Source organism: Neltuma alba, unplaced genomic scaffold (assembly GCF_004799145.2).
Source record: "Neltuma alba isolate B1F8T4 unplaced genomic scaffold, ASM479914v2 tig00012263_pilon, whole genome shotgun sequence".
NCBI lineage: Eukaryota > Viridiplantae > Streptophyta > Magnoliopsida > Fabales > Fabaceae > Neltuma > Neltuma alba.
Window position 1 is genome coordinate 83,485 of NW_021636789.1, and position 23,195 is coordinate 106,679.

The following is a 23,195-nucleotide window of genomic DNA, read 5'->3' on the forward strand; positions in this document are numbered from 1 at the left end:
TACATTAAAGTAGTGATTTTTAGTTTTGAAAATAATAAATTATTGTTAAAAGCTTTGTGACAAAATTAGTTTAGTGAATTGAAGAGTTTGAATAGGATTTTTGGAGGCCAAGATGTCATCGAAAGGAAAAGCAACTTTCTTTATAAAATTAGAAGAGCAAATACTAGTCTCATATTACAAAGAAGATCAAAACCGTGTCCTTTAAGAGTTTTCATGTTACTATGCTACAAAACCATTAAAACGAAAGATCTGGCAACTTAGAAGCAAGGTGTTGTTGGTCCGTCTGCATGTATAGTTTAGTTTGAAGCGTTTTATAATATATATGCTGGAAAAAGACGCATGGAATTGAGTCTTATTTCTTCTGTGTCTCATTCGCTCTTACGCAAAAATAATGGACTAATAATGTCAAATTAAAAAAGCAAAAGGAAGGGGCCAGCTAGGCATGCAATACTTGATAAATACTATCTCCGAATCCTTAATATAAAAGCTAGTTGATTAATTTGATATTAAAAAAATTAGTTAAGTTAGTTATTTGTAATAAATAGGTATTGTTTTTCCTAAAGTATCTTAGCTGATTAAATATATTGGCCAGAACTATCATTATTATAAGGATTATCTTGAAAAAAATAAATAAATATAAAAAACAAAGTAGATTGGGGTCTTATATTTAAAACCAAAATAAAAGTCAAACAAGCTCTTATATTTAGGACCAGAGGTAGTACACACATTATCTGAGTAATACTCTTCCAGTCTTTAATGTAATACTTAATTAACTAATTTGAATTAGATTAAAGATGTTAGTTAAATTAGCTAATATAATCTTCTTTAATTTCTCATTCTCTCTCCTATTTGATTATTGTTGAGGGAATATTAATAAATTAATAAACATATGAACTAGTCTCATATATAGGGTAAATATAAACTCTCAAATTATGTCCTGTATTAAGTATAGAGAGGAGTACCATATATATATATATATATATATATATATATTTATATTTATAGAAGAGCAAGCTAAGACCTAGCAGCAATAATGGGGATGGAGAGCTTAAAGGAGCTGAGGCATCTGTTAGTGACGGTGTTCCTCACTGGGCTTTCCGGTTTCATAGTCACTCCGTCAATCACCGACGTCACCATGGCCGCCGTCTGCCCTTCTCGACCTCACTGCTCTCTCGCCATTTTCCTCTCCGCCTTCCAGCAAGCCGTAAGTCTCTCCTCTGTATGTGCACATTAATTAACCTCCTCTCTGTCCCTAATTAAAACCTGTCTTTCATTACTATTCTCTCTGGCCTCTGCATCAGTAATCCATCTTAATACAAGACACTTAATGACTAATTAATGCTAATGTTGGAGAATTATAAACATAATACAGCATATATTTCGTTGAGCGATTATTTATTAAGAACGAAAGCTGCAGTAACGAAGAAGCGGATTTTTTGAGGGAAGATGATGAAGATAGACGTGCGTGGTTAACTGTTCAGTTTGGAAATGATGTCCGATCCGATGGCGAAGAAACTTTAAAACCTAACAGATATTCTTCCTCAACCATATACATCTACACGCACGTTAATTTCCATCGTCTTGGTCCTCTCTATCTCATCAGTTTTACAAGAAATTCAATACTGCATGCGCATGCCTCTTAACCCCACTTTTTACTGCAAACCGGCGGACCATACAGTTCATTAGGCTTTGATTCATTTACTGTTTCCATTGACCACAAATTTTCCGGCCAGCAACCTCATTTATTAATATTATGTGACGTTTGGATGTTAATGAAAGCATCATCATCATGAAAAATATGCATACTACCTTTCTTTTTCCCTTTTTACGTCTTTTATGTAAGGTTTCACTCATTCACTAACAATTATAATATCAGATTTATCTTTTTTAAATTTTGTGATATGTCCTCATTTCATTTTAGTAATTAATATTGTCTCTTTTGTGTATGACATAACTATGAGCAAATAAGGTTATTTTGAACTAGCTGGCTAGAATACATGTGAAAAATAGTATATTATACCTTAAAAAAAAAACTTATTCTGTATAGATTTTGTCATCACCATGCATTTTGTAGAGCTTATAATTGACGTCTTTGATCCATGTAATATATGTGTTTATATATTTTGGCCCAAAAAAATCGAATATTAGTGAACATAGTAAACGTGGGCGCAGGTGACGTACGGGAGTTGGAGCAGTGGTGATGACTCCGTTAATAGGAAATTTATCGGACCAGTATGGGAGGAAAGCCTTGCTCACACTTCCACTAACGGCGTTAATCATTCCTCGAGGTGATTCTTTCTTTGCAATATATTTCCCCCCTTTTGTACCGCGTAATAATAAATTATACTCTATCATGTATGATAAATAAATTTCATGAATAGTATGTCTCAATCCATATTAAACATGCTCAGTGGTGGCATTCAAAAACTCGTAATCTATATCAATATTTCTCAAAAAAAAATTATTGAAATCCCTCCACATCCAAATCCAATTGTACATAGGACCACTCTCTTTGATCCAAGTATTTATAAGAACCAGAAAGTTTCCAAGTTCACTTGGTTGGCTGCGATTATTGTTTTAAAAAAATGGTATGAAAGACGCATGCTAAAAAATGGAAAGGAATTTTTGTCCCCAACTCTATTCTTTTGAGTAGGATGGTATCGCTAACTCAGGGTATCCCAACTTATCAGCCAGACTAATCCCAGGGTGCCTCGCGCAGGTATCGAGCCCATGACGTGGTAGGGAAGGCGCCTTGCATTCCCGTTTGCGACCAGTCGGACCCGACCTTTGCAGGCTCCCCAACTCTATTCTGATTCTTGAATAACATGACTTATTATAATTTTTATTTTATGTGCTAATTTATAGCAACTTCTTTTGGACCATGATGTAATATAAAAGCTAGTTTAACATTCAAGTTAGTTCTAAATATAAAACTCTAATTTACTTTCGTTTTTTATATATATATATTTTTTCAAGAGAGTTCTTGTTGTAGGTATGTATATTAAAGGTTTTATTAAATAATAATTCTAATCAATACATGTGATTAGTAAAAGTATTTTAAGGAAGAAAACACATATTTATTACAAATAACTAAATTAACTAATTTTTTTAATCTACTCAAATTAGTCAACTAACTCTTATACTACCTCCAATCCTTAATATAAGACCTCGTTTGACTTTTTATTTTGGTTCTAATTATAAGATCCTAATCCACTTTGTCTCTCATATTTATACTTTTTTTCCCAAGGTAGTCCCTCTAATAATGGTAGTTCTAGCCAATAAACTTGATTAATAAAGATATTTTAGGAAAAATAACACCTATGTATTACAAATAACTAACTTAACTAATTTTCTTAATCTCTTCAGATTAATCAACTAGCTCGTATAATTAGAACCTGAGGTAGTATTAAAGACTGGTGGTAGTTCAAGAAAATATGTAAAGTTAAAAATGTAGTTGGAGGCTGATGAACTAATGGGATATAGACAATTAGACATATAGTAAAAGTAACGTCATCTGTATTTGGCAGTGATATTGGCATGTAGCAGGGCCACCAAGTTCTTCTACGCATACTATGCTGTCAGAACTGTGGCTGCCATGGTTGGCGAAGGGAGCGTCCACTGCCTCACTCTTGCTTACGTGGTACGTGCGTCCTAAATCCTATAATGACATGCAACCAAATATGATTATGAAGGAAGCTAGTCTTTTGCCCCATCAAATGAAACCAATAAACACAACCCAAAGACGCGGAACACTCAGGACTGTACTTGTGCTTTTCGGAGATGTTTAGATTGTGTTTTAACCTATGATTTTATTATTAATTAATTAGGCAGACAAGGTTGAAGAGGGCAAAAGGGCATCCGCATTCGGAATTATCGGTGGTGTAGGCTCAGTAGCATTCGTCTGTGGAACCTTAGCTGCACGTTTCCTTTCCACTGCTTTAACATTTCAGGTTTTCTAGTCTCAATAGATTTATGAATTCCACATTGTTCTGGCTGCTGTTCCTATGTTTGATCGGCTTAACTATTCAGGTTTCTGCGTTCCTATCGATGATTGCAGTGTTGTACATGAGAATTTTTCTCCAGGAAAGTGTACCTGTAAGTGCTAGTGACCTGAGACAGCCAATGTTGGACGACAGCGAGGAGCCACATGTGAAGGAAGAGCGCGAGATAAATGATTCGGCACAAAGAACAAGCGGAATATTCAAGAGACTTCCCTCAGTGAGGGATGCGATTTGCTTGCTCAGGCGTAGGTATGTTACGCGGGGCAGTTTGGTGTGAACACACATTCACTGGGGAAGTGAGGACATTAGTTGTGTTGTTAATAAAGAAAGCCATGTTTTGCAGCCCCACATTTTCGCAAGCAGCTTTTGTTACGTTCTTCAGTAGCCTTGCAGATGGGGGATGGCACACTTCGATTCTGGTAATACTTTGTCGAAGATATACACAGTCAATTTAAGAGATTGGGTTTAACTTAATGCAGAAGATATATAGTTCAAACTGACAAATTCTGAGATCATATGCAGGGGAAAGGAGACTAAACAAAGATCATATTGCCGGATGTTTTACTTTATGTAACATTTTCCACTGCAACTGCAGTACTATTTAAAGGCTCGTTTCCAGTTCGATAAGACCCAATTTGCTGATTTGATGCTAATTGGCGGCATTGGAGCAACTCTTACACAAGTACTCCCACATCCTCTTGTTCCACGGTTTATACTTCATAATATTATAAGGGAATATATTTTAGTGGCCAATTTCAATTGCTCTGTTTGGTAACGATTTGAATGCTTCAGCTGCTTCTCATCCCCATAATAATGCCTGCCCTAGAAGAGGAGAAACTGCTGTCGGCAGGGCTGTTTGTTGGCTGCTTAAACGTATGCTCCGGCCTCTCTTGTCGCAAATTTCATCTAAAGCAGCGCTAGTTAGTGTTAGTATATCTTATGATCAATAGCATAACCAAAAAGAATAGTCTACTGGGTGTTCACGACATATGGTACTACATGCAGATCTTGGGTTACAGCATATCGTGGTCTCGATGGGTAATTTTTTTCCCCCAAACACTTCAATATTTGCCAATATCCACTCAAAAGAATCTTTCAAAAAAGTTGCAAGTTTTGCAGGTTCCTTATGCCATAGCACTGTGCTCTGCTTTTGGAGTTTTTGTTCACCCAAGCGTAAGTTTCTTAACTCGAATTTGGCCACACCCCTTATAAAATTTTGTTAATATGTGCGGTTTACTCCTGCGAGTTAGCATTCTGATCAGTGGTATCTCGCACTGGACAGATATGTAGCATTGCATCCAAACTAGCTGGGCCCAGGGAACAGGTACGGCTTCTCACCCGTCTTATTGACATTTTGTTCAGATGTAAATTGCTTGGGAATCTAAAAATGATCAGCCACCGGCCACACTGATACAGGGAATGGCTCAGGGATCTCTTTCAGGAATTAGCTCCTGCGCCAACATCATTTCGCCATTAATTTTCAGTCCACTGACAGGTATGAGGCGCTCAATCTAGGACATACTTGGTTCTTGAAACAGGTAGTAGAAACTGATAACTTTGCGTATGTATGCAGCCTTGTTCCTGTCGGAAAAAGCACCGTTTTATTTTCCTGGTTTTAGTATAATGTGTGCGGCTCTGGCAATGGTAAGACCATCAAGCCTCCTTAAGATTCCCCAATTCTGATGAGAACCATCTCGGTATCTCCTACGGTCATTTAAAATGAAACTAGAACCCAACACACATATCCAAGGATCAGGACTTTTCTGAAACCGGAGGTGTACAATATTAGCATTATATTTGTGTGGAATAACGAGAATCGAGTCTAATGATCATCGACCTATCTTTCTCAGGGCTCGTCTGCTTAAGTTTCTCATCATGAAACCAATAGTTCATCGGATTTTCTTGGTCTTGTAACTAACATAACAAAACTACATATGGGACTGCAGATGATTGCTTTCATACAGAGTATAATGATCAGGGTTGTCCGGTCTGATGTTGGTGGCCAAGGTTGCAGGAATCCCTTAGTCTGAGAGGAGAATGAGTCTTGGATACAAGGATAATCTACCAACCATAAAATAATTTCTGTAGGCATCGTACGTGACTAATTTAGCTTGTAAAGAGTTTTATAATTCGAAATATTCAATATGCACTGCACTATGTGTTTTGATATTTTGTAGCAATGTAATGTAATGGGCATGCAACTTTTTTAATATGTTTTTTGTAGATTCTTTTGTTTTGTAAATAAATCAGAAATCATACTAACAAAAACTGGAGAATAAGTTACATATGGAAATTTTGCTGAAGAATATTGATGTGGCAAGCTAACTGGCAAAGCATAGGCTTTCTGTCATTCTTAATACAAGTTATTGTACATTCAATATCTGATGGTGTTGCAATTCTTTTCCGAGGCTGCTTATATATCATATACTTAGCATTTTATACTTCCTATTCTTACAATTTCTTTCGGTCCCTCTACAGAATACAGAGATGTATGACTAGGATTATAATTTGAACTGGAAACCACAACTAACAAATCCGATGGTACAGGATGATTACACAACATTAAACATTGAGAATTTCATTGTCATGTTTTCTTAAACTCCATTTTTTCCGACTACAAATTTGGACAATAAATCAACTCCATTGGCTCTATTTTTTAAACCTCGAACAAAACAATTTTCAGGCAAGTACAGACTGCTGCAAGCAAAAGATTATGCATGCACAAAGAAATCAGGGATTGCGGGAACGTGGAAGCCACATTATGTCAAACATTAAGGATCTGTTTAGTATGAGAAAAATGGAAAGGAGGAAAAGGGAGAAAAAATTCTGATGGGCTTAATTTAAAAAATTAATAAAATGATATTAAAAACTTTTAATTAATTTTTATTCTCCTTTTGTTTTACATTTTTTCTTTATTAAAATTTTATACCCACTTTTTCAATTTTCTACAAATGAAAATTTTTCCTCCCCTCCTATTCCCTCACACCAAACATAGGGTAAATAACTAGCGGGTAAACTTTCATAGCATGAATAGTAATCATCTTAGATTGTTCCACTACTAAGAACACAATCAAGATCAAATACCTTCACATACGCCCGGAGTACCCGTTCTGCAGCACAAAGAATAATATCTAGCGGACGTCGTCACTGAAGCCATAGAAGTTAATAAACAAGGGGTTGTAAGGGAAAAGAACTACGAAGAGGAGGAGGGTTGGGAGAAGCAAAAATAGTTGGACCGTCAGACAAAGATTAATGTACTCTCAGCACGTAGTAAAGCAGAGAGAATATTTAACTATTTTATTGTACATCATACAATTGACGATCACATGATTTAATCTATCAGCCACTAAACATATTATTATTACAAATAAGTCTCAGCCCCCCTGGCAGAAGAAAGTTGAGACATCATCAGCTATAAAACCTAAACAATATACAAGGCATGTAAACTGAATCCTATAATATCAGGATGAAAATATATGCTTCAAGAGCAGACAATCCACCTCATTGAATTGGAAATATGTCATCATCATTGTTATCCATGTCCAGATACCTAAATTTCATATCACCCCCTCCGTGTTCTTTATATTTAAAACTAGAATTCAGATAGCAATTAGTCTCCTGAAACAAGTTCAAGTTGTCCACAAGCTTATGATACGCATTGCATTCGCAACACTGCCAAAAATGAAGGAAACAAAGGGGTTAATTTTCTTTCAATTGACATCAGAACTTTCATATAGATGCAACTGTGCCAGTTATGTTTTCACGTTCAGCATTATTAATCGCAGATAAAAAGGTCACAAAATCTAGATAGCTAACAGAATAATCTACTAACTGCTTATCAGCTGGTGGCGAAGTTTGCCAGACCTGAGATCAATATCAACAAGTAACACCCATATATTCTTTCATTGTCCAATCAACTTTTTCCAACGAGGAATTAATCCTAGATAGAAGCAGTTTCAAGACTCACTCGAACAACAATATTGATCCATTATTTCACAATACTTGCCCAATTCCATAGGAAAAATACTGGACAAGCTAAAACCTTACCTGAACAAAAACAGTGCCGTCAGTATAAGCATGAGGATTGATAGCGCGCGTAGTTCTCTGCCCGCAGATGGTACAAGTAAAAGCTACAAGCATCCTTCGGCGAGGCGATTTCGTGAAAAGAGACCAAGGGAAAGTGGATATGTTTCCATTGTCAGATTTATTATCCTTCCCACCGGCCGGAACAGAAGGTCCTTCCATACCTGAATCTGTAGTCCAACCTCTTCCCGCCGCAGCACTCAGCACCAATCCCATCGCAGCGTCCTAAACCACAAATTTTATCACAAGTCAACATTTTTTTTCTTTGGTTTATGATAAACAATACGGGTGTTCTCCCAAAGAACAAATTATTAGAAATTTCAGAAGGAACTGCGATTAAGTTGAAATTTTGAGAAAGAATCACATACCTTGGAAAGAGGGGAAAGGGAGAGCCGACGATCGCTGAGAACCGGAAGATTTTCGATCTTCTTCGAATCAAATTGGGAGCTCGAATCATTATCATCACCTGAAACCATGATCAGAACATGGTAAGGTAATATGTATGTTCATTAGTAATTAATGAAAATATAGAAAAGTAAGGAGATGAGTACGCTTGGAGGAAGCACGACACTGGAGGGTCCTGGGTGTAAGGCATCTTCTTGGAGGCAAAAGGGAGAAAGGAGAAGAGGACGACGCAATAGTTGCAGAGGAAGAGCTCGCCATGGTTTCCATAAACGGTGGGTCGATGTTTCTGTGGTAATACCGTATGCTTTGCTTGCCTCGCGGAAAAATATCATAAACCGCGTTCTCATGACATACAGGAGCCGGCATTGCTTTATTCGTGTTTCGGCCCAATTCTTTTTACTTGGTCCAATGTTGTCGAGCGAAAAACATCCTATTACTGAAATATTGTCCGATTTCTAGCCCAGTTCAGTAGTTAGCAAGAGAGAACTTACTGATGCCCAAGAAAGAAGAGCGAGGACTTCAATTCTTGGCCCAGGAAAAACGTTATATAATACTCTCTTCATCTTTTTTTTTAAAATAAGCAACAACCACTATTTCTCTCTTATCCCTAATTAATATGAGCAACATTGACAAATTGTCTTAAATTTTTGTAGCAAATTTTTTTTATTCTGCCTCTATTAAATATTTATTTTAGTAGTTAATATATTTATTTGTTGTTTATCAAAACATCATTTCCTAGATAATAAATGTTCTTAAAATTATATTTTAATATAATCTCTCTTCATTGCACATTCTCTTTCTCCAATAATTTTCTTTATTGTAATAATTTTCTTTTTTTCTTATGCTCTTTCTTCCATAAATAAAAGTATTTTAGAAAAAAAAATTTCAATTTTTCCTCATTCATTGTCACCAATTTTAACTAAGCTTTTGATTTGCATGATTTAGTCAGGTTACTTATAAAAAGTGATGGAGGCAGTACCATTACATGTTGCTCTAATGCTCTTTATTTATAGCCATAGCGTTCACGGTTGATGTTTAAACGGATGCTGAGTAGTCTAGTTATCCCCCGGCTCTTGTACGCACCCGGCACCCGTTTATTTCCAACAGATTGGGTTCCAAGGCAACAAGAGAGTCCAATCCGGTTTCAATAAAGTTAACTTGTTTTCAGTTCCCCAAAAACAAAATAGTAATAGTCAAATTTTTTTAAAATAGCATGTTTTGCGGTGAACCGGAAAGATAAGCGAGGGGCTTACCGTTACCGGCGCATTTAGAGTGGGAGAAAAAGTGAAAAACTAGGAACACAGATCCGTGCCTTGCGCAGCACACATTTAGTTATAGTATTAGCTCATCTATCCAACTGAAGTTTATATTCAACACTAATAAATCCTTGCTTGAACTGTCCAATACTATTACCCTATGTTTTATCAATAACTACATATTTGAATTTGTTATTATTAAAGTCCCGTTGACTAATTCAAATCACCCACTGACTCGAATAATTAAAACGCAAACAAATGAAACAATCACATTGTACTATTCCATCCCTTATTATAAGATTTTTTTAACTAAATTATGCGGTCTAAAAAACAGTTAAAATTAATTAAAAACAATTAATATGTAATAAATGTAATTTTTTTTTGAAATACACCCCTATATATAAACCGATAGATGTGAGAAAGTAATAGTGAGATAAATAAAGAGAATATATTAAATGCATTAAATTAGGAATAAAATAGGTAAAAATCTATTAAATATTTAGACAAACTCAAAAAAGATCTTACAAAAAGATACAGTCTATTTAAAAAACTAGATCTTATAATAAAAGACGGAAAGAGTATAATTTACAAAACACCATTCACAAACTCACTCGTCATTTCACTTCATTTGTAGTATTATACGTTGGCAAAATAAATGACACGCTGGTAATTTAAAATTTTGACTGCTGCTTGGCCAAGACTTCTAGGAATGCGAAACAATGCATTTGGAAAGTAGACGCGCAAAGGTGAAATGTTATTCTTAATCCTCAATTCAAGTAGGCGTTGCATATATTTTCAGTAAATCATCTCAATTTCTAATTTACGAAAAGCTCCTTACTCGGGCCGGAGAACGAATAAATGAACATGTATGCACAAATATCAGCCATCACAAACAAAATAAAAATGACCTAGAACACATGTTAAGAACACTTGTATGCTATATTATGCTTTGACACAGCAAGATTCCACCCCAAACAGTTCATCTTAATCATATGTTATGTACAAACTACAAATGCATCCATTATTTTGAGAGGGCATAGTTTTGATCCTGCGAGCTGTGACTCAACTGAACAAGTCTTCATGGCTGGCAGTGTCCCCACCATCCTCGTCATCAGAACCATCACTGTTAGCATCAAATGTCAGTATCAACTGTAGAAGCTGCTGACCTGCGGCTGAGTTTTCTCCGTCGTGCTCTGTGCTAGTCCTCCGCGTTGGAAGTGAAAGTAGCTGCAACATCAGATCTTGAGGAGGCCCCATCCGGTGCATCCAGCCCCTTGCCTTTGGTTTCTGTTGGACACACAAAATTATCATCAATAGCAACATTAGAATCACCAGCAAAATTATCATTGTCGCCATTGTCACAAATAACACCACCAGCATCATCATTGTTATTATCACCACCATTGTTGATTTCATCATCACCATCACCATTGCCATCATCATAATCAATATCATCATCCACAATATTGTCCTCTCCTCACCAGAGTCACACCCATTATCGTCGTCGCCATCATCATCATCGCCAATCATCATCATCATCATAGAAATCATCATATTCATCAATATCGTTGTCGTCGTCGTCATCGTCATCATCATCGTCGTATCATCATCATCCATCACCAATTGTAAACCAATGAATTTGATCAAATATGGGAACCTTCTTCAGAGGAGTAACAGCAGAGAAATCAGTCCTCTGCTGCCCAAGCAGTTCATAGAACATAATAACCTATCCTTCTTGTATTCACAATAACGTCATAACATTGGTTTGTTAAGTTCACGTTTTTCTCCAAAAATTTTCTATGTTGAAGAGTTTTTTCATTTTCATATTATCAAAATAAAAATGAAATGTTGTGTTTTGATCTGCAAGATGAATCTCCAAATAATTTCTCAACAAGGAGAACTCAGAGAAAAACATTATTTGCTTTAGGCATTATTTCAGAGAAAACATATTATTTACTTTAGGCATTATTTCTACACCCAGAATCATGGACCAAAGTCGCACAATTAAATCTTAGAGCTTCATACCGTGTCCAGAACAAGTTGATGCATTTCCTGAAATTAAAAGGCATCAGACATCCAAAAAGGATGATAGAGCTATTAAAAGGACAATCCGCCATAGCTGGAAAAATTACTTGGGGGAATATCATGGAGGTGAGGAACATGCAGAAGCGTTGTAGGAAAGCTTCTAGGGAAAGTTGATAGGAAATGGGAAAAAATCTAAAGAGAGTTTAGAGCAGGTAGAATTTGTTTTAAAACCAGAAGTAATCATGGGAGGGTGGCTACAGGAGGCGTAGCCCCACAGAGCTGGAGTTTTTCTTGTTTTCTATTCTATTTCCTACTGTGCTGTTATTATATTTACTGCAATTTCTAAGAGGGAACTCTAGTTTCCATTATAAAAAATTTGGATTTTATGTCCAAAAAGTGGATCTCTCGAATTGGTTCCCACAATATATTAAGTATTTACATAGACAGTTTTTTAAAAAGGTAGTGTTTTATACACATAACAGGCATCATGCGACATAAAATAATATCTTGGTGTTCTTAACTTGAAATAATTAGCTCCAGGCAACAAGCCAAAAGAAAGAGAAAAAGAAAGAAATAAAGAATTAGCTGAAGAATATATTTCATACCTGCTCGATGTTTTTGGGTAAAGTAGCTTTGTCTAAGGCCTTGGGAGTCCATATCTTGATGTCATTATCAATTCCACTGCTTGCAAGAACCATTGTATGAGGATGAGATTCAATGCAATTCACTACATGCTTATCTGCTTCCATTACACGAATAAGCTTTCCATCCTTCTTTCTCCAGATGAAAATCCGGCCACAGTCTGACCCGCTCACCACATACTCGCATTTAGGCCCAAAAAAATTAACACCCTTCACTGTCTCGCAATTTCTATGCCCCTTAAAAACTTGAGAAGTCATTTTCTCATCCATATCCATGTTCGATACAGATGCTGCAGAGCAATGATCACCTCCCATTTCACTTGCATCACTGTTCATAGAAACTGGGGACCCAGGAACTGGGTTGGGTCCCAAGCCCATATCGTGTGTAAAAAGATAAATGAACTCGTCATTGTAGGACACTAGCAATTCACTCTGTTCAGAAAAGGCCAAGCCTGTTATTCCAACTTGTTCGTCACCAATCAAGTGAGGAGGGCAAAAGAAGTTAGAAGGTTGACCAAAATCAGTGGATCCATCCCATTTGTACTTGCGAATATCATAAAGTCGAGTGTACTCATCTGATCCAGCAACCGCAAAGAGATTGGGGTTCCTTGGATCAATTGCAATTGCATTTAGATGGATGACTTGCCTGTAACTCCTATCATTAATTGGCTGGCAAGTAAAAAGTTCTGTTGCAGCTCCAGTTCTCAGATCAAACTGTAATGATGCTCAATGTTACTTGACAATATAAATTCAATCGTAAGATTAAAATTTACAAAGGGCTAACCAGAGAATGATATAGAGCATCAACAGTGAACTTTCATTTAAAACATTCTATGCAGCTCACAGATAAGAGTCAACTAGTCATTTGATTTAGAAGTTTGAATTTTAAGCCAAAACAACTAAAAGCATAGCTTAATATATGGAAGCCATCACCCTGTTTACAGCCCATCAGATTGGTGTTTTATCTCAAGTGGGCCCTGTCCCTAAAAGAGAAAAGTTATCTGTGCTTGGGCTCAACCAATTGTAACCCATTGTGAAAGTAGATTAAAGGATAAAAAATAAAAAACAGCAAAGGTGATCAATCGCTCACATGCTGTACCAATCCATCTTCACCGCAAGTATAGAATATATGAGGGCTACCAGGCTCAATGGCCAACTTGTGAGCGCGTCCTTGATGCTTGGCTAGCATCTTAGTTTTCACTCCTCCACGTTCCAGAATTTGTGCATGTCTCACCTAAAATTGAGAGTATACACTCATAAGGAATCAACCTTTCCAAGTGAATAACACATAAAGGTTCATATATATTAATAGACAAAGACCATTATATTTATCATGATATTAAAGTAGATAAAAAAATTGGGTAACAAATGCCATTCCCATAAGGCTGCAACCATATTATGTTTTTCTTGAGGATAAAGATAGAAAAAGTGCACACACAAGGTAGGGATAATTGCTAATCATTCAATAACATGAGTTCCTGCGATAGACAATTCAAATGGTAACAGAGCGGCCCTTACCACAATGTGACAGAGAGGATAGAACGGAAAGGTTGACCCAATGAAAATAGATGATAATCTTTTCACAATGTGACAGGTATGAGAGGGAATACCTGTCCATCAGCAGCACAAGTCACAATGCTTCGATCATCTGAGTGGGGCATAAATTTTGCTTGGAAAACATTGTTAACATGACCAGAATGAAAGGAAAACTTTGTATGCCCAGTCTCCCAGTCCCAGAGGATAACCCTCCGGTCATCAGATCCTGACACCAAAATGTCACCCTCTCCATTGAAGCCTACAGTGTTTACACAACCTCTGTGCTTTTCCAGCTTCCTGTGTAAATCAAGTCGAAGGACAAGATCCTAAAAAATATGACATCGATTAGTTTAAAGCTCTGAGTTTCTGCTATCATAAGCATATTCTTTTTCTACTTCTTTTTTATTTATTGCTCCTTTTTTTTTTGGGGGTGGGGGGGGGGGAGCAGGAAAAGAAACAAGAACTCTTATTTGAAACGCAGCTTAGGAAGGCAAATCTCAGCACCAGCATAAAAGCAGAAAGAACTTTATGATAAATTCTATTTTCTTAAATTTCAAATGGTATTAACATCAAAAGAGTTTCAAATGAGTCAAAAAAAAAGGAAAGATCTGTCATTAGAATTCAAAATTGAAATTTCAGATGGTAACAACATTGAAAGAGTTTACTATCAGACTGAAAAGATTGAAAAAAGGAAGAAAAATCTGTCATTGAAATTGACATGTCTATTGTGATGCAATTTCCAAATAAATTATTCCAGGAATCTCAATTTCTAATCCAAGGTCACCACCCTATGAGATGAGAGCAGCTGTCTATAATATCCCCAAAAGATAAATATTTTATCTGTTGATGAGATATTTTATTGATAAGAAAGAAAAGAAATGAACCTATAATACTGATATCTAACAGATGCAACTAGTTAACATGGTTTTAAAACTACTTTTGATCTCTTCTAGATGGCAGTACACCAGACAAGATACAATCTTATCCCCATTAATGCTGCTGGGATATTACTCAATGAAACTTGTAAAAACCAGCGATAAATCTGGTCCACTTTTCATCAGAATTTGCAAAATCAGTGCCTGGAAACAGCCAGCAGCATAGTTCTGTGATCAGTATCAAAGCTAGTGCAAATTACACGCATTAAGATATACATATACATCCTTGTGTTCCATTTGCTTCACTTTTAAGAGATGGCCCGTATTTGAATCTGTCTGGAAAAAACTAAAGTTCATGCAGAAATAAACCTAATTATATTCATAAACCGCCTCATTAATAGGCATCCAACAATCTTCTCAGGAACAAGGTTACGATTTCAATTCCGAACCATCTTCTTAGCTATCCATTTGAAAGTTAACTTTAAATGTTCCTCGATTACCAACCAGAAGTTTCCAATCAAAAAAAGAAAAATCAACAGTCAATAATAGCACCAGGTGAAAAAGAAGAAACGATGTATGGCTTCAACCAAACACATAGACACGACATCTAAGTCTAAACCGTCGCATTTTCCACCAATGGAGTTCATATTTCCACTAAAACATCTGCTTCAACAAGTAAAGTGACTGACAAGGAAAAAAATGCTAGCTAAATTATCAAAGGGCAACAATAGTAGAGAGTTCTGGATAATCAGACCTCAGAACCGCCGAGGCGATGGGCGAAATTCCTGCCAGAGAGCTGGCCGACCTCTCGCTGCCAGACGTCGACTACTGCGTTGTCGATGCTCGTTCTTGGCCTCTTGTTCATCGTCTGCGCAAGAAGACAAGTTTGTCAAGGAGAGATTGTTAATAATGCAGTAAACGATTACGTATTGATCAAATTATAACCCAAAACAAAAAATCCACGGGTAAATTGAGAAGGTAAAGATGAGACAAGACCGCGGATAGCAAAACAGGTCAATCAGGTGGAAGGTACTGGGGAGAGATATTGAGGCGCTGAAACCGAATTACCGCCAGATCTCCCCAAGATGGATCAATTTGGAAGCAGAGTTGAATTGCAGACACAGGCAACAAAAAGGCAGCAGCGACTTTGTGTTTATGGGACGGTTTATCTCTCTGTGTGTCTGAAGTAAGAAAGAACTAAGGTTCGTCCTTTATGTCAGGGACCATCATTGCTCACTACTATTTCCTTCTGCTGCGATCACGGGAGAATGCCCTGGTTCAGTGCAGAGAACGCACGAAATCATCCAAGGAGACGTGGCGCCCTGCAAAATAAACTAATGCCAACATGTATGATGCCTTCTACAAATCTAACGAACCCCATTGCCAATGGGCCGGGAGGCAAAAACAGTTGGGCTCAATTGTGTTTTTATAAACCACCTCTTTATTGTCTCTTGAACTCCAAAAAAAAAATTGAACATAGAGTTGATTATACAAACCCAATGAAGGAATGTGTCCACATGTTGATAACAACGATCTTTCCTAAATTCAAAAGAAGTTAGTTACAACCAACGGAGGTTGGTCCAAGTGATAAGTGGCTTGGTACCACTTAAGCAAGGTATCGAGTTCGAATCTCAGCGTATACAGAAATTTCCGTTGGGAGACTCACCCACTACAATCAGGTACGCGACACAGAAATTCCCGTTTGGAGACTCGCCCACTACAACCAGGTGCGTGACACGGGTTGGATCCAGATGTAGTAAAAGCAAAGTTTCGGTGAACTGGGTGGGCAACCACAAAAAAAAAAAGTAGTTAGTTACAATAACGAGATTGGATCTAACAGAAGAGACTAGTACCCAACTATCCTTTTAATTATGATTACCTTTAAATGAAAACACTCTTAGTAGTATATGTACTCAATTGAGATACTTTAAAGAATGAATTATATATTTGGGAGAGAATATGGATTAAGGTTTTATATTTAGAATCAAATACAATTCTCAACTAACTCTTATATTAAGGACTAACAGTAGCATATGGATTGTGCATGTGATCACAACAGGAAGAATTTGATAGATTTGAGTAATCAAATCCAACAGCATAATTCTTGCTGCTAACAATTATAATTTTGATGCTATAATTAATAAATGTACAGATACTATATGCTTATTTAATTGTTGTGACCTGTTTTTTTTTCTTTTTACTTCCATGTTCATTTGTAAGACAAAAGGACCAGATAAGACAATTTCAACGTCACCTGACTTCAAGGCAACTTAGATGGGTTAGGAAACGGAGGGCGAATCAAGGCCGCAAGGACAAACAGAGGAGAAAGTGAGATATAGAAACCTACAAATGAGAGACTGGCTTAATTTGATGCACCATGATGACCATCTAAATCCCAATTCAGCACAGGTTTCCCAATTTGATTAACGCAAAACGAGATATATGCACACAAGAGTTTAGAACCATTTGAGTGCTAAAAGTCTAATTTGTTATAGGTCTATCTTTTTGCCCACTTCATAAAATGCTATCCGTGTTTTGTATATATACTCCTCCGGTCCTAATTATAAGACCCAATTGACTTATTTGAGGAGATTAAGGAAGTAAGTTAAGTTGGTTATTTATAATAAATAAGTGTTGTTATTCCTAAAATATCCTAATTAAGTATATGGGCTAAAACTATCATTATTAGAAGGATTATCTTGGAAAAAATGCATAAATAAAAGAAAATGGATTGGGTCTTATAATTAGGACCAAATAAAAGTCAAATTGGGTCTTATAATAAGGACCGGAGGAGTACTATATTATTGGGTGAACTGTGTAATTCTGGATCTACATGGACTGCATTATGGTTCATCCTATTTAATACTTTGCTTTTGGTTGGCGAGATAGATGCAACGGAGGCTGAAAGACTCAAGTTATTCCTGCAGAAGTACGTTGTTGTCGGTGCGCGGGTCAGGAAAGCATGGCAATGTTGGGTGTTGATCTGTAAAGGAGATAGTGGTGAACATGACAAGGCCGCTAAAAATTTATTGTTTTGTTGCCAAAGTAGGTAATCCCAAAAGGGACTGTTCATGTCCGCGGAATTTCTTTGCTAATGTTCTTTAGGCTTTTTATACGTTAGCAATACTTAACAAAACCTTAAATATTTGAAATAATCCAAACAGTTCAATGACGTCATGACCCACGATATACAATATTCCAGACAAGAATCATTTGAAAGTATTTGATTGAAACGCATCCTTAACGTGCTTACATAATTATTTTTTATTGATTTATAGTTTCATCTTGCGGATGACCAGACCGACTTAAAAGTTTTTCGTGCTTATTATAGAGAATGAAGTAGCTAACGCCTTGAAGGCTTACTCCTAGAATCTGGCATTGAAAAAAAATGAAGGGACAAAGCAAACAATGTTATATTTCTGAACAATGGAAATGGATTCAAACTCAAAGAAAGGCATCTGTACCTAATGCAATGTCAATATATGACACAAATAAAATGGTTCAATATCTGCATCCCAAGGCAATGTTCTGCCTATCGAATTCGCGCACATCCCATGTTTAGACTGCTTGTTCTCAATCTTTTTCACAATGCAAAATATATAACTTACGGTACGTGTTTAGTTGTATACCGATCGAAAGGTAAAAATAGCAATTATTGGTGGCTAAATACTAAAAGTATAATTATCATGAATGTATTCCAACGTTATTTTGCAGGTGAAACATTGTCATCTTTCGTGTGCTTACAATGTTAAAATAATATGAATTTGTAGGTAATTAATAACAACGTTTGGCAAATATGTATGAGAACTATGGGAATACGTATGGATGAACTGAGACCGTTTTCGTGCAAGCAGTTGGGACAGGGAAGCAAGAGATAAAGCCTTGTCGACTTTATCAGCACCAAACTAAGCCAAGACGGGATAAAACTCATCTACAGTGTATATTATGATGCAGACATACGCTCTATACAGAATCCTACCATGCTGAAAGTGGGAACTAATAACACACTTTGCAGCAGCTAGAGCCGCAGGGTTAGTGGGGTGGTCACAAATTAGATTTAGTTGAATTAGGCGATGAAATGTGGTTCAAGTCTGAGTGGTGGCGGTGACCCAACTGGGAGGAAGGCGGTCGGAGGTGGTGGGCATGCTCCGAACGCTGATATCGAGGGGAAGGAGCCGGAAATGGACGTCGATCTCGCGGAAGATCTTGATCATCTCTTCAATCAGAAGGGATCTTCTGACAAACCTTTCCCCCATGTCTTGGTGGTTCATTCTGTGACTTGGCCACACTGCTATTCTTATCATGTTCAGTTGGTCAACGTCCTTGTACACTATCATAGGTGAGGGATACCAGAACTCTTTCTTGCTTTCGATGTAACTGTAATATTATAGTCATTATTGAATCAGAGATAGGCATCAATTAAGGTAAAAAGCATACATGCAAGCATCCTCGTGCCTGCTGCGCCACATGCACATACCTATGTATTTTGTTTATGATGAGTGTGATCTTTTCGGGTGGGGTAGAAAAATGTACTAAGAACTCCGCAGCTTCCCCCATATCGGGACTCCGGTAGAAATTATATATTGGCTTGGTAGCAAGAACGCTGTTAGGGATCATTACCTTCAAATTGTCGTATCTCAGAAATATGGTCGTCAATATGTTCATTTCTTCCACAATCATCTGAAATTTGATAGCACGGATATAATTATTAATCCCCTTTGAATATATACATGGCATCACTTCACAACAAGATCAGTAGATATCTCAGTAGAATCCATCTCAAGAGAGGTAAGGTTAGGTTAATTACCTGGATGCCATCAATTTCGCATCTGTCTCCCACATCAAAAGGGTGCATGACAAATAAGAAGATGATGGCTTCAAATACGGTCTTGCAGGTATTTCCAAATATGAATGCGGCCAGAACGAGCTGGGAGCTCACGACGACAAGAAATTTGCTGGTGGCGATTTCCAGTAGTAAGAGCCAAATAATGAGAATGATAATGGCCACTAAAAAATTGAGCATTCGATGAAGTTTGTTTACTGCCGTTTTCGTGTCATTCAACGTCAAAGCAAGCGCTCTCCTTTCTCTGAACGCGTTCACCTACAGTTTTAAAATGCCATGAAGATATATAGTGCTACTTGTCAAAATCTCACACTTCTTATACGTGCAAGTTAACAAATATCAACAAGTATGTATAAATGTGGAGGGTGTCAATTCTTACCACCCAGTTCTTCAAGGCTGATTTGTTTATTTTCCCCGTGTCAGGCGCTCCTTCGAATAGACTAAAGGTTTTGACAGCTTCATCTTCTCTCATAAAGCGCAACAAGTCCTCTAGGTATATAAACCTTCAAAAAGCCGAAGCAATATTGTAATTAATTAACACACCAAACATGACAAGCAGATCTTGATTAATGGGGATACGCTTTACCGGGGAAAAAGGAAAAAAACTTGATTGCATCATTCTCAAAGAATTTAAATAACAAATGCTTCGAGAAGCACAAATAAGAACACATAGAGGAAAAGTTTATTTGTTACAAATATAAGTACGTGTCTGTGTCTATATTCTATTATATTCAAAGGATTCAAATATTTTTGTCACCAGAAAAAAAAAGATTCATATATATTTTTTAAGAATTAGATGAAAAGATTCTTTAAAATTTACGTCCTTGAATCTCATGATTTAAAAAGTTGTTATCAAATTTATATAATATATGTACACACACACTAAGCGGTTCGGCATAAAATAAATACTAGCGGTAATCTTAATAATTATTTAAAATTATTAAAACAAATTTTCTTGTGATGTGATATATATGTTCGGCTCAATTGGAATGAAAGGATAAGAGAAAAACCTGGATCCCCGCCTGGTGACATTCTGAAATATCTTTTTGGCTGCTGCTTTGGCCTCATTCTCACTGCGTATCTGCGTGATATGTTCGTCTTCTTCATGGGTTGAACCTTGTATCTGCTCGTCAAGCGTGGAAAGAGCACCGTGTCGCACAATGTTCATCAACCTTTTCATATTCCACGCAGACACATTCCTGGGATTCAACTTATGTAAGTAATCAATGGTTATGCCATCATCTGATTTCTTGGACAGTGGTCGAGAAAACTTGCCACTTTTCAGATGAGGACTCTTGAGAAGCATCCCGCTCCTGTTCACCTTTGGGCTCTTATTGAGAGAAGAGAAGGCCGATGCCCTCAAATCAGGAGGTATGGTGATTCCTGCATTCTGTAGCTTCATCACCTCTTCCGCAAGCTTCTCCTCCTCCTCCTCCTGCCTCCGAATCTCCACCAATGGCGGCCCCGAAAGTGTTTCGATCACAAACTGATTGAACAACGATTCCTGTATCCTGTCGAAATAGGTGCTCACGTGGAATGAAGAAGCCAGAACCTTCACCATCAGAGTTTTCACCAGCCACACCAGAGTACCCACTAAGAAGCAGATCAACACCTTGGTCACATATTCTAGGAAGTCGTTTTTTGTCTCCCTTTCGACTTTTTGATCGAACAGAGAGTGCCATGCAATTAAGACGAGGCCCAACCAGAGGCAATTCTGAACTGCCTTCTTCACCCCATACACAAAGTACAGCACCCTCTTACGCAGCAGGAAATTCCTTTCGATGAAGAACACTGCAATTCGAATCACCCAGTCCGAAACTAACCTGCCACAAATGAGAACCAAAACCATCACCTCCCATTTCCATAACTTCAGCTTCCACAGATTCTTTCCTCTCAAGAATGGGATGCAGAGAGTGGTTATCAGTGCCGCTACAATTGAAATCAAACTCAACCATTCTAATAGAACCCAAATGCTGAATTTGGTCTTCTTGAAATCGTCCGGAAGATCCTCTTCTAAAAACGGGTCCTCCTCCTCCTCCTCCCCTTTCTTATTATTCCCCGCCTGCAAGCCCGACAGCATCTGCCCCGATTTCTGAACCCGGCCCGATTTTCGTTCGGGTTCATCTGGCGGGTCAATCAGTCGTGATTTGGTTTTTGCCCGGAGCAAACCCGACTTCCTCTGCAACGAAAGGTTCCTCTCGAAAGACGCGTTTGAGGTGCACCTCACAACCTCGCCGTCTCCGTTTGCCGCATTAATATTCTGTGCTGAGCCTCGACGGTCGGGCTGCGGTGGTTTCGGAAATTCATCCATGACCGGCGTATTATTGTACCTTCGTCGAAAGGAGTCGCCTGGTTCGTCCGCCGAATTAGGAGGCGGTTCTTCGAAGGAGACTTTGAGCTCCCTGGAGAAACTCAGCGACGCAGTCTCGTCCAGCGGAGGCAAATACGTCTTGTAAGGATCATGTTGGAGCTCGTCCATCTCTAAATCCATATCGAGGGACATGTCCCCGGAGAGCTGCTGTCTGTGCAAGAATTTACCAATGAGCTTGGAGGGAGGGTCGTCGGCTTTCGGGCCAGGTTGCTGGAAATCGAAACTCTGTTCATGTCTGGTGGCGATAACGTCACCTTCTTTCCACAGGTCGCAGCTGGGATCCCGGCGAATCTTGCTTTCACCCTGGGAGAAGGCCGCTTTGGAGGATTTGGGGTCGCTGTCGTCGATCTTGACAATCACCTCTCCGCTGTAGGTGGGGCTGTCGGTGGAGGTCATGGCGGAGGAAGAAGTAGCGTGGGCCTGATTAAGAAGATTATGTTCGGGAGATGAATCTTGTTGGAATAGAATGGGAATTTCTTCGCGGCCAGCGTCAGCGCTGTCCCCTGCGGAAAGCCTCGGGGAACGCTTGTAGGAACCATAGGACTTGAAAGATTTCCTGAGAGCGAAATCCATAAAAAAGAATCTTAAATCACGGATATTATGTCATCCGACGTGAATAAAGTTACGTGATTGAGAAAATTTGCATGTTGTGGGGAAGGACGAAGTTAGTTTTTGTTGGCTGTTGCACAGAGGTACAAGTAACTGATAATTATGGTTTAATTAGGAGATGTAACGTTGTGAGAGAGAGAGGTAGGGGAAAAATACGTTGCGAGGTGGACTCAGATTCCGACATGAATTGGTTTCAATATGGTGCAGTGCGGCGGAGGGAAACATGAACAAGCCAGCGCAACCTGCACAAAAAACAGGAAACTAATTATGGAAAGGTGGACGGAGGATATATGGATTGCTGGCCAAGAAAAGAAAGAATTAGGGTGCTATTCACAACGAATATACAAAAGTAGGGCTGGGATAGTTGGATAATTACATGAGTGCCACTCGTGAGAGACAGAGAGCTGGGATGGGAACCAAAAAGGTCGTAAAGTGGAAAGGCCACGGAATTTATAGAGGGAGAGAGTCAGGTTAATAATAGAAAAAAGGAGGGCATCAATGTCGGTTAGCCATTGCGGTTAAAAATTATTAAAAAAAAAAAAAGATATTA

At 37.9% G+C, this 23,195-nt stretch overlaps 4 protein-coding genes across 8 annotated transcripts; 1 reads left to right on the forward strand and 3 right to left on the reverse strand.

Moving 5' to 3' along the window:
* Nucleotides 1-1,035: 1,035 nt before the first annotated feature.
* Nucleotides 1,036-6,031, forward strand: LOC114725723 (hippocampus abundant transcript-like protein 1). The gene is made up of 14 exons (XM_028912275.1): nt 1,036-1,206; nt 2,179-2,288; nt 3,528-3,640; nt 3,828-3,950; nt 4,030-4,250; nt 4,345-4,420; nt 4,597-4,683; nt 4,794-4,874; nt 5,007-5,039; nt 5,121-5,174; nt 5,284-5,325; nt 5,397-5,496; nt 5,575-5,645; nt 5,948-6,031. The coding sequence occupies exons 1-14, from the start codon at nt 1,040-1,042 to the stop codon at nt 6,029-6,031; spliced, it is 1,362 nt and encodes a 453-aa protein (XP_028768108.1). The 5' UTR covers nt 1,036-1,039.
* A 1,215-nt stretch (nt 6,032-7,246) lies between these two features.
* LOC114725735 (uncharacterized) lies at nt 7,247-8,799 on the reverse strand. The gene is made up of 4 exons (XM_028912293.1): nt 8,636-8,799; nt 8,453-8,550; nt 8,049-8,309; nt 7,247-7,673 (listed from the first exon to the last, which is right to left on the reverse strand). The coding sequence occupies exons 1-4, from the start codon at nt 8,754-8,756 to the stop codon at nt 7,503-7,505; spliced, it is 651 nt and encodes a 216-aa protein (XP_028768126.1). The 5' UTR covers nt 8,757-8,799; the 3' UTR covers nt 7,247-7,502.
* Nucleotides 8,800-10,535: 1,736 nt separating this feature from the next.
* Nucleotides 10,536-16,139, reverse strand: LOC114725715 (DDB1- and CUL4-associated factor 8). Of its 5 annotated transcripts, none has more exons than XR_003738436.1 (7): nt 15,819-16,139; nt 15,577-15,690; nt 14,022-14,273; nt 13,502-13,645; nt 12,376-13,125; nt 11,117-11,405; nt 10,948-11,032 (listed from the first exon to the last, which is right to left on the reverse strand). XR_003738436.1 is itself a non-coding variant. In XM_028912259.1 (6 exons), the coding sequence occupies exons 2-6, from the start codon at nt 15,685-15,687 to the stop codon at nt 10,808-10,810; spliced, it is 1,482 nt and encodes a 493-aa protein (XP_028768092.1). In that variant the 5' UTR covers nt 15,688-15,690; nt 15,819-16,137; the 3' UTR covers nt 10,536-10,807. The 5 variants fall into 5 exon arrangements, 3 of the variants coding, with proteins under 3 accessions (XP_028768092.1, XP_028768094.1, XP_028768093.1); XR_003738437.1 differs by having other exon boundaries at nt 10,961-11,032; nt 11,120-11,405; XM_028912259.1 differs by lacking the exon at nt 11,117-11,405 and having other exon boundaries at nt 10,536-11,032; nt 15,819-16,137.
* Nucleotides 16,140-18,629: 2,490 nt separating this feature from the next.
* LOC114725713 (mechanosensitive ion channel protein 6-like) lies at nt 18,630-22,828 on the reverse strand. The gene is made up of 5 exons (XM_028912255.1): nt 20,676-22,828; nt 20,045-20,168; nt 19,630-19,923; nt 19,300-19,502; nt 18,630-19,199 (listed from the first exon to the last, which is right to left on the reverse strand). The coding sequence occupies exons 1-5, from the start codon at nt 22,607-22,609 to the stop codon at nt 18,908-18,910; spliced, it is 2,847 nt and encodes a 948-aa protein (XP_028768088.1). The 5' UTR covers nt 22,610-22,828; the 3' UTR covers nt 18,630-18,907.
* Nucleotides 22,829-23,195: the final 367 nt, after the last annotated feature.

Bases quoted from the DNA above. Each gene is read 5' to 3' on its own strand.
- LOC114725713 (XM_028912255.1), bottom strand. From the start codon at position 22,609: ATGGATTTCGCTCTCAGGAAATCTTTCAAGTCCTATGGTTCCTACAAG. The intron at 19,924-20,044 runs GTAAGAATTGAC...TTAAAACTGTAG, and splicing joins CAGCCTTGAAGAACTGGGTG to GTGAACGCGTTCAGAGAAAG. The intron at 19,503-19,629 runs GTAATTAACCTA...ATCAAATTTCAG, and splicing joins GCGAAATTGATGGCATCCAG to ATGATTGTGGAAGAAATGAA.
- LOC114725715 (XM_028912259.1), bottom strand. From the start codon at position 15,687: ATGAACAAGAGGCCAAGAACGAGCATCGACAACGCAGTAGTCGACGTC. The intron at 14,274-15,576 runs GTCTGATTATCC...CATATTTTTTAG, and splicing joins ATCGCCTCGGCGGTTCTGAG to GATCTTGTCCTTCGACTTGA. The intron at 13,646-14,021 runs GTATTCCCTCTC...TCTCAATTTTAG, and splicing joins CTTGTGCTGCTGATGGACAG to GTGAGACATGCACAAATTCT.
- LOC114725735 (XM_028912293.1), bottom strand. From the start codon at position 8,756: ATGGAAACCATGGCGAGCTCTTCCTCTGCAACTATTGCGTCGTCCTCT. The intron at 8,551-8,635 runs GTACTCATCTCC...TCATGGTTTCAG, and splicing joins GTGTCGTGCTTCCTCCAAGC to GTGATGATAATGATTCGAGC. The intron at 8,310-8,452 runs GTATGTGATTCT...TTTGTGGTTTAG, and splicing joins CCCTTTCCCCTCTTTCCAAG to GACGCTGCGATGGGATTGGT.
- LOC114725723 (XM_028912275.1), top strand. From the start codon at position 1,040: ATGGAGAGCTTAAAGGAGCTGAGGCATCTGTTAGTGACGGTGTTCCTC. The intron at 5,040-5,120 runs GTAATTTTTTTC...CAAGTTTTGCAG, and splicing joins GCATATCGTGGTCTCGATGG to GTTCCTTATGCCATAGCACT. The intron at 5,175-5,283 runs GTAAGTTTCTTA...CGCACTGGACAG, and splicing joins GAGTTTTTGTTCACCCAAGC to ATATGTAGCATTGCATCCAA.